The sequence below is a fragment of the Syngnathus typhle genome, linkage group LG3 (genome assembly GCF_033458585.1).
Source record: "Syngnathus typhle isolate RoL2023-S1 ecotype Sweden linkage group LG3, RoL_Styp_1.0, whole genome shotgun sequence".
Lineage (NCBI taxonomy): Eukaryota > Metazoa > Chordata > Actinopteri > Syngnathiformes > Syngnathidae > Syngnathus > Syngnathus typhle.
In genome coordinates, this window is record NC_083740.1 from 1458537 (window position 1) to 1475604 (window position 17068).

Consider the following 17068-nt stretch of genomic DNA (forward strand, 5'->3'; position numbering starts at 1 on the left):
ACAGCGCCGTGTCTCTATTTATCATTTCTCTTGCTGATTGGGGGGAGCTTCCAGCGAGAGAGGGGGGGGCATCACCGCAGGGCTCATCCACATATATTTTTCTAATCCAACCTCTCTTTATTTTACCGTTAAAGGCCGGGTGTAGAGCGGGCCGGCGCAACCAGGAGAGCTACCTCGACCTCGCCGCGGGCGTACGACAAGTCATCTGTCTTTTCTTGATCTCCGGTTTCGAGTTACCGGGGGGAGGGGGCCTCAGAGCTAAAGACATTAGTCACCGTGAAAAGCAGGACATAACTCACTCAACGCGCCAGACGTAGCCAGCCACCGGAATGTCTCAATGAAGTCCCATTTTGCCGTTTTGATTGATGTCTGCCGTGACGACATCGAATGATGGATCTGGATCGGATTGCTCTTCCATTGGTTACCAACACGCGCTAAGAACAAATGGCGGCGCGAGACACGACGGGCCATTAAATGGTCAACAAAAGTTGAACAAAGAAACCAAGTGGGAGTTGATAATCTTCCTTAATAGGTCCCCGTTTATTTGGCGCATAGCTATCAAACTCAAGGCCCGGGGGCCGCCACATCATTTTATGTGGCTCGTGAAAACAAATCGTGCATCGACTTCATGCGCCAATGCTAAATTAAAAAGTGAGGTCACTTTTAAAAAAATGGTCGCTGCTAGCAATTTTTATTTCCATTCATTTTTAAAAGTATTTGAACAGTTTGGGCCCTCCGAAGGAAACTATGACTATGATGGGGCCGGTGACAGAAATTAGTTTGACACTTCTCGAAATACAGCTTCAGCAAAAAATTTTTTTTCCATTTTATGTACCGCAGTAGTACTACTTCCTCCAAAGACAAGTCCGAAGCCAAAAAAGCCACCCAGGACGCAAGTGCGTCTGCTCTCTGTCACAAGTTAATAAAGCACTTCCTGTGCTTTGGTTGACAGAGGTCGCTTTAGTCTGCCAGTGCAAAAAAAAAGTCCGTCCCTCCATCCGCGAGGTCCATAAGGCAGCGGGACGTGACCCCCCCCCCCCAAGCATCGAAGAGCGCAAACACTCGCAGGGATCAAAGCGGAGGAAGCAGCCGCGGGCGTCACCTGACCTGAATTCAATTAAAGCTTTACAGGCGGATCAGAAGGGAAGGTGGGGGCGGGTCACAAAGCTCAACGCCGTCTCCAACTAAACTGAGGTAGAGATGGAAGAAGATGAAACATTGAATGGCGCCGCCCTCCCCCTCGCTTCCTCTTCCTCCTTCTCCCCTCTCAAGCTCAATAATTCTCCCACATACGAGCGCACTCAAAGCCCACAGGTCTTGTCGGTTGCCTCAGCCCGTGGGCAAATGGGATTTTAATGAGCTCCTGCCGAACGGACACGAGGCCCGCATTCGCACGCCAGACCGTCGAACGGCTCCAGGCGGCCCGGGCATTTTCCGCCGGCCACTTCTCAGCGTGGCGTCAAACTTAAGTTGTACGTGTGTGTTGAATGAAGACATTGGTGGATGAAAGGTGGGAGATTGAATATGGCAGAAGCAGGAGTGCTTTGAGGGAGGTGTCAAGAAACTCAAAGGGGATTTATCATGAAAAGTCGACTTTTGAATAAACTTGATTCTCCGGAGTGCTTCTCTGGCTAACCATCAAGTGCGGAAATTTGCCAGAATGTTCAGGTAGCAGCGGGGCTAATTGTGTGGCTCAATGGCAACATTGGCAGATGGAACTGGGTGTATTCGTGGTGCCAGCAAAATTAAAAGGGACATTTTGTGGAGAAATGACTTTTTAATGGCTTCTATACAAATACGGTTGTTGGGTGTCTGGAGAGCTTGAGATGGAAATTAGACATCAATATATAATAAATCTCTCCTGAGTTGCATAATGCCCAAAATATTTGCGTGTAAGATTTTTCCTTAATTGCTTCCTAACATTGCAGCTCATTCTGACATGGATAAATTTAGCAGCATCGTGCCAGAAACGGGAAAAGTTTGAGGGAAGTGCCAAGACACTTTTTGAGGGAACATATTATTTTTTCTTGTTTGAACACAGTTACTTGGGTTTCTGGCATGCCTGCCATTCCATCAACATCGAGAAACAAAAAGTCTTTAACAAAATGCCAAATGCTCATTAAACTTTTGCTGGAGTGTGATATGACCGTACGGCTAATTGTATTTGTTGAAGATAGAGACTCAGCACAGTGTATTAATTGTGCAAATTCAATCAATTAAATTAACTATTGTCAAATTCAAGTATGATACTTTAAGAATACTTCTCCTAGAATCATATATTTAATTTCATTACTTGTTGCCCAAACGAAAGTAGTTCCAGTCCACGGCGGAGTGATACAAAACACCGCGCGAGACACGGCGGAGGCGGCGAGTGAGGGAAAGTGGTGAGGAAGAGGAGAGCCAGAGAGCGCTCGGAGCTGCCACCAGATGGATCTTCGGCGAGCTAGTGGGAGCTCCACGTATCACCATGCCGACATTTGGACTACCTAAAGTACCCAGCAAACCTCCCAAGCTTCGGGATTAATCTTTATTTCTTTAGGAGAGGGAAAAAAAGGTACGTGGCGCGTTTTTGTCCTGAAATAGTCCCTGTTCCGTGCGGAATAAAGTGTGGAAAAGTTACGCGTTAGTTCGCCTTTTATGGGTTTTTGAGAACCAAACCACGTCGCTGCTGTTGGGTTGGCTACATTTTGATTAAAACTCCATTTTTTCTTTTTTTTACAAAGTAGTGAGTGTGATTTTCGCGTTCGTTGTTTGAATAAAAGCTGGCTTTTCCCATCTTTCGAACAAATTCCTCTCTCGACTAGTTGCATGAGGTTGATGTTTAGAGTTGGGGGATGGGAATTCAAACTACTTTTCATTTAGCGCTTCACTTTTGACACAAAACTCAAACCTCGTATTTGAAAATAAAGCCAAGCATTTATCTGCCCGCGTTCTTGTCCTTACGCCCTTACCTTATTTTCCCCTTTATTTAAAGTAAGATATTTAAAGTTGGGCTTTTTTCTCTCCCGGTATTCCCTCACAATGGACGCCCACGAGCAGCAGATGGTTCTTTGTACCTGCAGGCTATGCGCGTTCATATTTAAGGTGAACACGAAAAAGCAACTTGCAAAATTGTACACCCCCACCCCCCTCCCCAGATTTCTTAATTCCGTTATAATGGTAATTGTGTTGGCATTTTATGTGCTACTTTGATGACTGCACAGGAGCCGCGAGATAGCGGAATTTCTTTATCCATCGTGGCATAATTGATGGAGAGGAATAAGTCTGCGAAATGGAATACATTTGCATAATGGGATGTGTACGCAACGGTGGTTTATGGGCAATTTGCGGCGTGCGCGCAGAAATGAGTCAACGAGTCACTAGACTGCACCCCCCCCCCCCCAAGCCCCCCCAAGCAAGGAACGTATGTGGTGCGATAGCTTATCACAGCACGTCACGCCGTTTATAAAGTGCACATTACTGAGGAAATGAGATTTTCCACACAGTTGTGGAAAAATGCTGTGAAAAATTTCACGTATTGTGCATGTTATTGGAGCATTTTTGCATGAAGCTGTGGGACTTATTTTGCTTCCAAAATGACAAAAATAATCACCAATGTGCTATTTCCATATTTAGAAGAAAAAAGAATTGTCACTCAAGCAAGATACTACTAAAATATTTGTTCTTCGTCAAGTGTCCATGTGTCTTGTTTGGTTTGTCCTCGGTGTATAAGCTAAAGAAGAAAAAAAACTCGGATAAAGATACGAGTAGCAATGAAATGGATCCTCGCGCCAGCACCGTTTTCTTCACAACGGACCTTCAAAGTAATCATCAAAATTTAATCCCACGTTAGCTGGCCTAGTTTCCATTTCACGTTTGTCAAGACTGTTTCCCGACCTTTTTGAAATAAGTCACACAGCCGTATCGATCTTAAGCCCACCACCAAACAAAAATGTTACAATGTATATTGAAATGGTATTAAAAATGGATCCGGGCCTGTTTGTTTGGCCGCAAAGTTATTATAATTAGGCAGTTGTTTGAATGGCAAGGTGGTTCCACAGGTTCACTGGACTCTGTGCTATCTAGTGGAGGAGCATTTAATTGTTCTCCTTGTGAAATTGGATACTTTCCCACGGCACAGCGCACAGATTCTGGATCAGGATGACTGCTCGGGGCTTTTTTGGGGGGTGAATTCCCTTGCCGGAGTTCATTAATACAGTAGCCAGAAAATGCCCGTTTCAAAATGGCCGACTCTCAGGTGTCGGTGATTGAGAATTTTTTCTGCGTCTTGTTATGATAGATCTTTTTGTTGGACCGATGTTAAAACGTCTATATTCACGCTGGAATCTCGTTCCCCTTTTGCGCAGGTGGTACGGCAGCGGCGCGAAAAGGTACGATGATGGGCCGGTGGGCGCTTTGGTCGGCCTCGCTGCTCCTGCAGCTGGTCTGGACGGCGGGGGCCGCCTCCCTGCGCTTCACGCAGCCCGTTTACAACGCCACCATCTACGAGAACTCCGCCGCCAAGACCTACCTCGAGAGCCAAATCAAGATGGGCGTCTACGTCAGCGAGCCCGCCTGGGAAATCCGCTACAAAATCATCTCCGGGGACAACGAGAACTTGTTCAAGGCCGAGGACTACCTGTTGGGAGATTTTAGCTTTTTGCGCATCAGAACCAAAGGGGGCAGCACGGCCATTCTCAACCGGGAGGTTCGAGACCACTACGTGCTGACAGTGAAAGCCACCGAGAGGAGCACCGACGCGGAGTGCCGCGCGCAGGTGGCCGTGCGGGTGCTCGACACCAACGATCTGAGACCTCTCTTCTCGCCCACGTCGTACAGCATCTCCTTGGCCGAAAACACGGCCGTTCGCAGCAGCGTGGCCAAGGTGACGGCGACGGACGCCGACATCGGGACCAACGGGGAGTACTATTACAGTTTCCGCGAGTGGACGGACACGTTCGCCGTGCACCCCACCAGCGGCGTGGTGACGCTCACCGGCCGGCTGGACTACTCCGAGACCAAGCTTTACGAGTTGGAGATCCTGGCGGTGGACCGCGGCATGAAGCTATACGGCAGTAGCGGCTTCAGCAGCACGGCCAAGCTGACGGTGCGAGTGGAGCAAGCCAACGAGAACGCGCCCGCCGTCACCGCCGTGGCCCTGGCGCCCTCCGACGCCTCCCCCGACCCCACCTACGCCATCGTGACGGTGGAGGACGCCGACCAGGGAGCCAACGGGGAGATCGCGTCCCTCGGCATCGTTGCCGGCGACCCGCTCCAGCAGTTCCGAGCCGTGAGAACCGGCCCGGGGAGCAAGGAGTATAAAATCAAAGCAGTGAAGGACGTGGACTGGGAGAGCCAGCCGTTTGGATTTAATCTCACTCTGCAGGCAAAGGACAAGGGCAGCCCGCCTCAGTTTTCATCCGCCAAATTGGTCCACGTCGCCTCGCCTCGGTTCAAAACGGGACCGCCTGTTTTTGAGAAGGCTCTTTACAGGGTCAACTTGAGCGAATTCGCCCCACTTCACACGCCTGTCGTCATGGTGACGGCTCTCCCGAAGCAGCCCCAGCCCAAATATGCTTTTAGCCGCAAATCGGAGCTGTTCACCATCAACCCCGACACGGGCTTGATCAGCACGGCGGCGCCCATCGGCGCCAACGCGGCCCCTCGTTTCCAGCTGGATGTGACGGCCGGCGGCGGGAGAGCGGCCACCAAAGTCGTCGTGGATGTAACGGACGTGAACGACAACGCGCCCGAGTTCCGGCAGACGTCGTACAAGGCCGGTGTTGACGAAAACGCCCCCGTCGGCACCAGCGTGGTGACGGTCCAGGCCGCGGACCTGGACCGAGGCGAGAACGGCTACGTGACGTACAGCATCACCAACGTCCAGCCGCAGCCCTTTGTCATCGACTACTTCTCCGGCGTGATCAGCACCTCGGAGCTGCTCGATTACGAGCTCATGCCCCGGATTTACAGTCTTAAAGTCCGAGCCTCGGACTGGGGCTCCCCCTTTCGGCGGGAGGCAGAAGCGCTCGTCACCGTGACCTTGAACAACCTCAACGACAACGAGCCGCTGTTCGAGAACGTGGACTGCGACGTGACCGTGCCGAGAGACCACGGCGTGGGCGAGCAGATAACCACCGTGTCGGCCATCGACGCCGACGAGCTGCAGCTGGTGCGCTACTACATCAAATCGGGCGACGAGCTGGATCTCTTTGAGCTCAACGCAAACTCGGGCGTGCTTTCCCTCAAGAACACGCTGAGCGAAGGCGAGGCGGCCAAAAGGTCCTTCCACAGTTTGCAGATCGTGGCCAGCGACGGCGAACGGGAAACCCGACCCATGTACATGAACGTGACGGTCATCACCGCCCGCATGCCCGTGCAGGTCAAGTGCGTGGAAACGGGCGTGGCCACCATGTTGGCCGAGAAGCTGCTCCAGGGAAGCAAGGTGCACACTCAGGCCGAGCCCGACGACCACTTTGCCGACATCCACTCCATCAACAGGCACGCGCCGCGCTTCGCCGAGTCCTTCCCTGGCTCAGTGGAGGTCAGGGAGGACCTCCCCGTCGGGGGTCGCGTCGCTCATTTAGGCGCCATCGACGGCGACAGCGGCTTCAACGGGAAGCTCGTCTACGTCGTCTCGGGAGGCGACACCGAGAGTCACTTTGTGGCCGAAATGGAGACAGGCTGGCTTTTGGTCTATTCGCCTCTCGACAGGGAGACAAAAGATCACTACACGCTCAACGTCACCGTCTACGACCTTGGCGTTCCGCAAAAGTCCTCTTCGCGCCTCCTCGACGTTAAGATCTTGGACGCCAACGACAACAGCCCGCAGTTTTTAAAGGACTCGTACTCGGCGGAGATAAGCGAGAGCACTCCGGTGGGCACGGAAATCATCCAGGTGGACTCCACGGATAAGGATCAAGGGGAGAACGGCGCGGTCAGGTACTCCATTTTGGGCGGCACCGATCACTTCGCCATCAACGCCGAGTCCGGCGTGGTGACCGTCACCAAGCCTCTGGACCGCGAGCTGCGTCCCGTGTACGACTTGAAGGTCACGGCCCGCGACCTGGCCGAGAACGAGCCCCAGCGCGTGTCCGCCGTCCCGCTCAGGATCACTCTGGAGGACGTCAATGACAACCCGCCCAAATTCCTGCCCCCGAATTACCGCGTCAAGGTGCGGGAGGACCTCCCCGTGGGAACAGTGGTCATGTGGCTGGAGGCCCACGACCCCGACGTGGGGCCATCCAGTCAGATCCGCTACGGCCTGATGGACAACGGCGACGGCCACTTTGAAGTGGACAAACTGAGCGGGGCCGTGCGGATCGTGCAGAGCTTGGACTACGAGAGCAAGCAGGTGTACAACCTGACGGCCAAGGCCAAAGACAAAGGCAAGCCCATCTCGTTGTCGTCCACTTGCTTCGTGGAGGTGGACGTGGTGGATGTCAACGAGAATCTCTACCGGCCTTTGTTCCGCTCCTTTGTGGAGAAGGGATTTATCAAGGAGGACGCCGCCGTCGGGACTTCCGTCATGACGCTCGTGGCCGAGGACGACGACAAAGGCCGAGACGGGGAGATCCGCTACTCCATCCGGGACGGCTCCGGCCTAGGGATATTCACCATTGATGAAGAAACCGGTAAGTCATTTTGCAGTAGAAATCAAAGATTGGTGTGAACAATGAGATGAAGGAAGTATTCCTGCTCCTTCTCGCTCTCTCTTTCTCTCCCCTTTCTTTTATTTTTTTTCCCGAAGCATTGGGGGCAGGGGTAGCAGCTGCTTGCCAGACCTAAGCGGACATTCTTAGCAGTCGCCGTGGAATGAAGCGAGTATCTTTCTCCCCGCCTTGACCTCTTTTTCTTCTCTTCTTTGTTGTTCCCGCTAATCTTTTCGACTATTGCCGGTTGGGATTCTTGCATCGTGGTAATCATTTTAACAGCCGAGTCAAATTAGCTCCAAAACTAAGCAGTCTGGAATTCCAGGAGTTCCTGCAGCACCCACGCCTTCCCCCAGACAAAACTCACAAGCACCTGATGTGGTTGTTTTGGAACTTGCTTGCTAGCTTCCTGTGTGGCGAGACCAGATTTCATACAGTTTTTTTTAAATAATCAATGGAAATCGTAAACTGTCGGCTCAAGTGAGATGTTCAAAAGTGATTTGAGTGGGTCAAGAAAAAAAAATGCCTTCGGGGCTCATAAATTTGGTGAGGGTCTGGATGAAGATAGAGGACTCTGCAAAGATTTTTCGACCCATTTTATGATCTTAGGAAATGGACAGACATCGTTAGGGGGATCATGTAGGACCTATTAAACTGACAGGTCTGGTAAGGCGACATAAATACAGTACTGTTAAAAAAAAGGGAGTGCGGGATCGACATGGAGAAAACTGCTAAACGAATTGTAGTGGGACCATGCGTTGGCCAAAGAAAATTCCAACATGGCCAAAGATATGGGCGGGTTTCCGGGTAGATTTACATGAATGCCGTAACTGTGTAAAGAGTCTCGGACCACCCGGGGAGTTTTTATGATCTGCGGTGGGCTGATACAGATAGCGGGATGAGTAAGCCATTCATCGCCGATTGTAGAGTGGGCCAAGGGAAAAAAAAACTCACACAGAGTACTTGGTAAAGTCTTTTTTGGGTACCGTAATTTTCGGACTATAAGTCGCACCGGAGTATGTCGCACCAGCCATAAAATGTCCAAAAAAGTGAAAAAAAACCCATATATATGTATATAAGTCGCCGCCCCACCCAAGCAATGAAAAAAAACGTGACTTATAGTCTGAGAATTAGGGTAAATAGAGAGACGTGCAAAAGTTGCCTTGCCGTGTTTCTGGATTTCTTTCCGTTTGGATTCAGAATTGGATACACGTGAGGCCTTTCCCTTTGGGAAACGTTGGCTCTCAGGTATATTTAGCGTCTTATGACGGGGGGGGGGGGCTGAGGGTGTCAGCTGTGGTGTGTTTGACCCCCCCGTCGTAATCCAATATAATGTTGTTTTACGAGCGACCAGATAACCGGATGCTTCTTCCGCTTTCATGGAAAGCTGGTCTTCGCCTGGCTTAGACCCCAAATCGAGTATCAGATATGGATTGATTGATGTTCTACGTTGATCGTATCCGAGACGAGCGGAATGCGTCCGAGGTGGTAATGCCTCGCAGAGGTTCGCCTAAATGGAGGGTTGCTTTGGCGAGCTAAAGGCGTAGCAGCAAGTCGAGCTATATGCAGAGCCGCAGCTGCATCTCGCGGTGGACGGAATGTTTTTAAAACGGGGCAAAATTAGAAAACCGACATAGGGAAAAAAATGTCGATTTGAGTTTGACTTGGCAGTCGTCAAACAATTTTTTTCTTCCGAGTCTAAAAAAGTGTGCTCTGTTCATTTCCGCTTCAAACTAGGATGTATAATGTATGCGTTGCCCTTTCTTCCGATAATATATGCATTGCCCTTTTGCTACATTCCTTTGTGGAACTGTGTTATTGTTTTTTCCATTACAGTTTAAAAAAAGAAAAGAGAGAGAGAGAGAAAGAAGTCTGGCTTTTTCCCACTCGTCTTGCTGCAAAATGTCAAAGTTTTTCATCGGAGCCGTAACGGATAGATGTAGTATTAAAGCGGCCTTCCTCTTTGGGTTAGCGCTCAGATAAAATCGACAGGGAGCGCAAAGTGCCACCTGAATCCAATCCAAACAGTCTTCCCGCTTGAGCGCCGTCACCATGGAGACGGCGGCAGGAATGCACGCGACGGGACAAAGTTGATTGCCGGCCGCTCAACCAAAAGCGCACTTTGGTCGTTGAAAGGATCCGGCGGCACTTGTCGGCCGCCGAGCCCATTAAAGACCCACTAAAGAAATTCCCCGCTACGCCCGATGAAGACTTTGTTCGTTTACCTGTTGCTCTGAGTCTTGCGCAATCTTCAATTCAGGGCCTCCACCAAGGCCTTCTGAACTCATATTAGTTGACAAACGAGCCGTTTTATAAATTTGAGGAGAGATAAACTTGTTCGGCCGACGATCACGTGGTATGTAACCGTTAAATAAGAAGAGAATCAGTTTTTTTTTTTTTCCATCGCCCAGCCAGTTCAGACTGAGTCAAATAATCGTTTGTTGTATTATTAATGCCGCTTGTTTGTTGTCGTTGTAAAATGAAATTTAGGATTCACTTTCATTTTGAGGCTATGAAACTTTTCATCGTTTTTTTCCCCTCTTCGAGAAAAGCAATGAATAAAGAAAAGCAGCGGGACTAAAATCAATCAAGACTGAACCGACCGTGCATACACAAATGGACTTTTTTTTTGTAATGCCGATCGCCAGTTTGCATTCTACACAATCACAAAGTCGGTAAGAATAACGTGGTTTGTTTAATCAGTAGGAATAATCCATTTTAAAAATATATATATATTAAAAAGAAGTTGTTCCAAGTGAGAATTGCTCATGCTAATGGTTGGTTTGCTAACATATAGCAAGATGCTAAGCGTTTACTTTTTGATGAACTGATATTTTTCTAACACATGGCAAAACGTCTGGGAACTTTCTTGGCAAGTCTGGGGAACTGTTAAAAAAAATAAAAAAGAAGTTGCCCGGTAACACAAAGATTCCGTTCAAGCCTTTTTCTCTTTTTTTTTTTTTCTTTCTCAGTGCGCTTGCGGAATGCGAAGCGTTTCAGCAGGTCTGCGGCACAGAGACGAAGTTCGTTTATGGAAGCATGTGAGCGGGAGGCTCGCGGAATGCGGGTCGCTAGGGGGGCTAGCGGCAGTTAGCGCGGTTCAAAGCCGGGTCCCCATGCCTTGCTGCAAACAAGCGAGTACTTCTGTTTCATCCTGACTCGCTCCTACCTTAACCGTGTGGCTTGTTTCAATAAGGCCTTTGTGTACGTGAGTGCAGTGTACACATTCACATAAAAAAAAAAAATGGCCGCGGGTCATGACACTGCACGTCTTGCTCAGCTCAGGTAGCTTTGAATAACAAAGCCTCGGGGAAAGCGAGCGCAAAAAAAGAAGTGGAAAGCAAATCTGTTTTTTTCTTTTCTCGTGGCCTTAGGGCACCTTTTTTTTTCTTTCTTCCAAGCAGCTAGGATAACTGTGCGGAATGGGTGCGGCAAGCAGATATATGTGCTTTGTTTGTAAACTATTCAGTCAGGGTGGGGTGGATCAGGTGGCAGCACCAGCGACGCGCGTGGATCATCTTTACGAGCTGTTGCTTTTCATAACGTTTGTTCCGGGCCGTAAATCAAAATGTAATTGTTATTTTTTGCTTTATTTTACATTAGGAACAAAAGCTCCCGTAAATATGTTCTCAAAAACATTTCTCGCTTGATTATTATAATGTTATCTGCAAATTACAACTTCTCGAGGCGACGTTATTTTTGTAAGATTTCCAAAATATTGTAACTTTGCTATGTATTTTTCTGTATTGCAGCATTCTTCTCGTAAATCTCTTGCCTCGAGTCTACCCCCCCCCCCCCAGCAGCTTTTCATGACCTGAAGCCACTATTTGTCTGGTCTCGCTTCCAAATCCCGGCTGCTGTCATTCTACAAAAGGCTGTGTCAACAAAGCGACACCCTTTGTAAACTATTTAGGTCGCCTAAAATGTATACTGTACATTTTTCTTTGAGTCCTTTTAAGTCATGCGTACTTCAATGGTTTATTTAGCTTTTGGTGTGTCTATTTCTTTTTTTTTTTTAACCAGGAATTCATTTTCCAAACCGTTTATTTTAGTTCACATATTGAAATCACGTCAGGATACAAATGTTTTGCAAAAAAAAAAAAAAAGCAAAATGACAGAATTAATCTATTGAGTCTAATTGGGTGATTTGGTATGACAAAATTTCCAAATTACTTTTTATGTTTTTAAATTATTTTCTCCGAAAGATCAGTCCATCCTCACGACTTCATTCTTCTTTGACTAACCCGACGTGCCCATCTTCCTCGTGACGCCATTGTGACTGGGTGCCTTTCACCTGGTAGTTTGAAAGCTCTTTTGTTTGCTCAGCTAAAGACGGTCGCCCCCGCATGGCAATAAAACAATCTTCCCTGCTGGCCAATGTAAACAACGCCCGACGGGCTTCTTGTTGATACTATAGCATGTCGACACCTAAACATAACTCCTCCGATCGTTTTGGTTTGCAAAATTTAATGAATTCACCCAACACTAAAACATTCGCCCCAAAAAAATCCTTGGCTAAACTCAGGCTATGGTCTCATTTCTTTAGGCATCATCCGGACGCAAGAGCTCCTGGACCACGAGACCACTCCCCACTACTGGCTGACGGTCTACGCCATGGATCGAGGCGTGGTTCCGCTTTCCGCCTTCGTGGAGGTCTACATCGAAGTCCAGGACGTCAACGACAACGCGCCGCAAGCGTCAGAACCCATCTACTACCCGTCCGTGATGGAGAACTCACCCAAGGACGTGTCCATCATCCAGATAGACGCCGTGGACCCGGATGCTAAGTCTAGCGAAAAGCTCACCTACAAGATCACCAGCGGGAATCCGCAAGGCTTCTTTGCCATCAATTCCAGAACAGGTAAGACTGCTTTTTGGGCTACATGAATTGCTAATTGCCTGCTAGCCTTTTCCAGAGATTTATGCTATCTCTATGCTAGCGCTGGCGCTTCCACACCAACACATTTGGCCACACCCCTTTTTCAATTTGATAATCGATGAATCGGTGCGCTTCAATTTAACGTGTCCGTGTGAATAACTGCTAATTTATGAAAATGAAGAAGAAATTTCTATTCTTTTTTTATGGTCTGTGCCTGAGGGGTCCTCTCTCCTGTTTTAAAAGTACTTTTTCTCAAGCGGCAACTCGCAAATGGCGTGACCATTAATATTTCATCGGGTTCTTATGAACTGGCCCGTGCCTTCCACACTTCGGCAGTTATGTGCGTATATGTGTGTGGTCCTTTTTCCCCCCCTCCCAAAGGTAGTCGCAGGCTTCAGAGTTATTTTGGTTCCTACCGCCAATGTGATCTTTCTGACCAAATAAGGACGGCGAGCGTTAGTAGCGCCCCTCCCTCTCCCCTAAACCGTCCTGGCATAAGTCATGCATGGGTATTCCCAAGTAGACGGAGGAAGTAATTAATGCAAGAGCACGCTAACTTTCATCCCCCCCCCCCTTCTTTGCTCGCTGATTAAATGTGCCAGGATGGCGACTAGTGAAGGGGGGAAAAAAAACGCCGCTTGCGCTCCCATAGGATTTCAAATCCGTTGAATTCATTTCTTCCAGTGGCAAAGTGTCATCAACGTCTAAAGGTGTAAAAAGTTCTTCAACATCAAATTTGAATGATTTGAAAACGACTGCAGAAGAGACACGACAACCGCGTACTGCCGGTTGGTGAAAATGTCGAAATTTACAGCGTGCGAGGCTTTATTTTGCCATAATGACACGTTCTAAATCTGCGTCGGCCGGGCCCCCGTCTTGGCGTTCATGCGCAGCCTGTGAACCAAAGGTTGGGAAAATAAATGAAAGCCTATGTTTTGCGTGCGTGCATGTGTGTGTGTGTGTGTGTGTGTGTGTGTGTGTGTGTGTGTGTGTGTGTGTGTGTGTGTGTGTGTGCACCCCTTCGGCATGTGTTTCAAGCTAAGCTAACAAGCTTAGTCGTCCTCCTTTATCTACCGCAGCTTCACTTGGTGGTCGTGGTTGCCCGGCACTTCCTGGAATAGGAACTACGACCTTCTCCGACACCAAACTTTAACACCTGAAATCCTCGAGCGGCTCTTTTTGTCAAAAATCAACACCCGCGGAACGGCTCGAGTCAGAAACTACTTGAAAAGAGGCGGGAAAATCTGGAATGGAAGTGATGGTTCTCCGCTCAGAGTTTCAATAGTGTCGTTTTTGATACGGGTGCGTCAAGGAAGGTGCACGGATTTCAAAATCAACATCACGAGATGGAATTTGCGGCGCCCGAGAGTTCGGGGTGTGCCAACTCGCTTCAAATGTAAAATAGGCAAGGCTGCTCCAATTTGTGTCACGATGGGTGGACAAGCATTCATTTGAATCCCACGCACGCATACTTGACTCATGTACACTTCAGTCGAGGCATGTCAGCTTTTATTGTCCCTTCCCGGAGGATTTGTCGGCGCGCTTATTAAAGGTCCGTCAATGGCGGGCGCCCGTTTTTTGATGTGTCGTTGGACTTTGAACGGCATGCCGGTAAATGGCATGTTTGTTTTGCGATAGTAACCAAGCCAAACACGGGAAGGAGATTGTTGCCAAGGACGGATGACAATCTTATCACGCGGCACCCATGCTAGCTCAATTCGGGCTGGGGTTCCCCGCGCGAGATTTACGATTTGGCGAGATTGCTCATTTACTTTCTTTCCTTTAACTGTCATTTTTGAAATGATATCCCTACTTAGTGTTTATTACCACTAGTTTACTATAAAACCGAGCTTAGAACAAAGAAAATGACATAACCAAACCACAAAATTTGCCCTTATGAGTCTGCTAGCTTAATGCTAACTGTCAGTGCTAATGAGGTAACGCTTTAAATAAGCAACGCAAACTTTGTTAAATACAACTCAACTGTGCAATTTTTAACTGTTTTTTGTCTACCTTGTTTTTGTTGTCATTGGTTGATATTTGTATTTGTTGTAGTTTGTGTTTAATTGTGTTTGTCGTTTTCTAGCTGGCATTTGTCGCTATCTGTAGTCGGGGGTCGTTCTGGTTTAGATTCAAGCGAAGGTGAAAAAAAAAATGGGGATGCTTCTCATTGTTACCTTTTCACCAGAGACACATTCATTATCACGGGAAGTGAGATAGGGAAAGGATAACTCCAACAACTTCCTGCGTTTCCTGGCTATTGTCCTTGGGTCAAACTATTCTCACACTGCTGCCAGTGAGAAGAATAGTTGGACATTACCCGAATACTTTTCCACCACTTTTTTTTTGCTTTTTGCTTACGTGTCATGCCTCATGACTATTTCTGGAGGAAAATACTGTTTAATGACCTTTTGTGTCCCATAGCAATACAAGCTACTTACTGAATATGATATTTTTTTTAAATGGGACTTTATTCTCTTAAGAGTGCTTTCTTTTTCCTAGATTAGGAAAATAAATCTTGTAAGATCATAGGTGAGTGATAAAAACTAAAAACAAATAGCGATTCTACTTTTCCAACTACCCCACTGGCCTCCATTTTGTCTTTTTTTTTTTTATACATTTTCCACGGAAGGATAGAACTCCCCCCCTCGCCCGACGACCACGACTATAATTACCGTCAGTTCTCCTCGGCCCACGCCTCGCGACAGCTTTGTGCGCGTTGGGACAAAAGGAAGGCCTGCGTGTTGGAAGCGCCGACTTCATTTGGCTCGTCAACCCGGTCATTTTCCACTTTTCGGGATCGTCCGCGGGTCCTTTGCATGAAAGGATGGGTTCTGTTTAGCGAGGTCCAATAAAGCTATATAGGAAGCAGTTGAAAGAGATGAAAGTATTCTCTGAGATGTTTGCCTTGGTCCCGAATCCACCGCTTTGCGGTCAACGTGCAACAAAACCAGGACAAGATGTAGGACGCAAAGGCAACCCCAAAAAAAACGGTTTCTCTGAATCATACTTTGGCCACCGCTAGGCTACATGTGTCAAGTGACACAATTAGTTTTTTTTTTGTAGCTCTCGAGTTTGTTTGGCAGCAAATATGCAACACATTTTTCCGCATTTTCAGAAGATTGACTCACATTTCCTTCAGCCTTTTCTTTTTGCGTAACTTTTGAGAACAAATGTGCTTTTTGCTCTTCAGTGTTCCAAATTTCAGAAATGAATTTTATCTTTAACAAGAATCTTCACCCTGTATTGGATAAGATTGAAAAAAAAAAGACTCATTTGTGCCATTCAGGGTGAAAGATTTATTCTTCCTGTTGTTCGAGTGAAGGTTATAAGAAAAGAAAGCACATTTGTTTGGTCTTTTTTTTTTTTTTTTCCCCTTTGAATGAAAATCAGTAGTCTTATGTTTAAGATTAAAAAGAGCCAAAAAGGAAAGGCCGAAAATGGAAAAGTTGCTCGAGTGGCCGGCTCGTCTTTTCCTAATTGCAGTGCTGAGCATGCGACTATTTCTGGGCAAAACCGTAAGTTGTGGGCTTCGCGCTCCTCGCTGGCTTTTGGGGTTTCGGAAATCCTTTGCTCGATGCTAATCGGGTCGCGTTGCGGCGACGGGGCCGCTCTTGGTGCGGTCCGAGCTGGCTCATCAACTCGGCGCTCGGGTGCAATTAACGCTGGCAGGACGAGCACGAGATGCCGCTGAGAACGTTTTGCCGCTTAGCCAGATTTTCTTCCCCCTTTGTCTGCTCGTTTGACGAGCTGGATTTATTTAGCGTTTGGCAAAAAGATGCCCCATCTAGCCAATCGATGAGGCGGAAAGGCACTTTGTCTTTTTTGACACACACTGAGGCAGGAGCTGGAAATGAAGGGTCCTGATTGGGAAGCCATGTGAATTGGTTTTATATTTATGTTAGTTAGCAGATAATTTTCAGATTCAAGGAGGATTATGTTCAGATTTGAATTATTGGAATAGACTATTGGGCTGAGTTTTTTTGGTTGGGTTGTCTGTCTCCAAATTAGCTAACAAGCTAACTCCTGGTTTGGCGAGAATACCGTAAGGATTAAACGAGGGCTATCACAAATGAGTCTTTTTGGAATCGATCATCTCTATCGCCAAGAACAACAACAAAAAAAAAACTACAAAGGCTTTCTGATTTAGTTGTGTCTCTTCCCCGTTTTTAGATACGTTCCGTGTTTTGTTTGTTCAGCTTGCGCAGGAATTACGCACTATCCAGCTGAGCTATTTGGGCTGGTCTTGGCGGGGCTTTGCGACATTTCGCACGTGTCCGTCTGGCAGCTGTCTTGGCCCAAAAGTTCTTAACGGCGGGAAGGTTTTTTTACGTCTACACCTGTGCATGTTTTACAGTTGTAGTTTTTATGACACGACATTATTTCTGAATAAAGTGTATTTATGATGTGATCATTTTTCACCCCTATAGGCCTTGTTACGACGACGTCAAGGAAGCTGGACAGAGAGCAACAGGATGAGCACATTCTTGAGGTAAGGGAGAGACTAAGAAGTTTAATGTGGCTCAGGGAAACTGTCTTGTAAGGGTCGGCCGGATTT

General features: G+C 47.7%; 1 protein-coding gene across 4 annotated transcripts in view; it reads left to right on the plus strand.

The window, feature by feature from the left end:
- The first annotated feature begins 2369 nt into the window (after positions 1 to 2369).
- Positions 2370 to 17068, plus strand: part of fat1a (FAT atypical cadherin 1a) — a 39870-nt gene continuing 25171 nt past the window's right edge. For 3 of the 4 annotated variants that reach the window (XM_061273915.1, XM_061273911.1, XM_061273912.1), the window contains exons 1-4: positions 2370 to 2554; positions 4347 to 7613; positions 12178 to 12492; positions 16941 to 17002. In XM_061273915.1, coding sequence (XP_061129899.1) covers positions 4376 to 7613; positions 12178 to 12492; positions 16941 to 17002 — 3615 coding nt within the window. In that variant the 5' untranslated portion in view covers positions 2370 to 2554; positions 4347 to 4375. The remainder of the gene's footprint in view (positions 2555 to 4346; positions 7614 to 12177; positions 12493 to 16940; positions 17003 to 17068) is intronic. The other variant, XM_061273914.1, reaches the window with a different exon arrangement.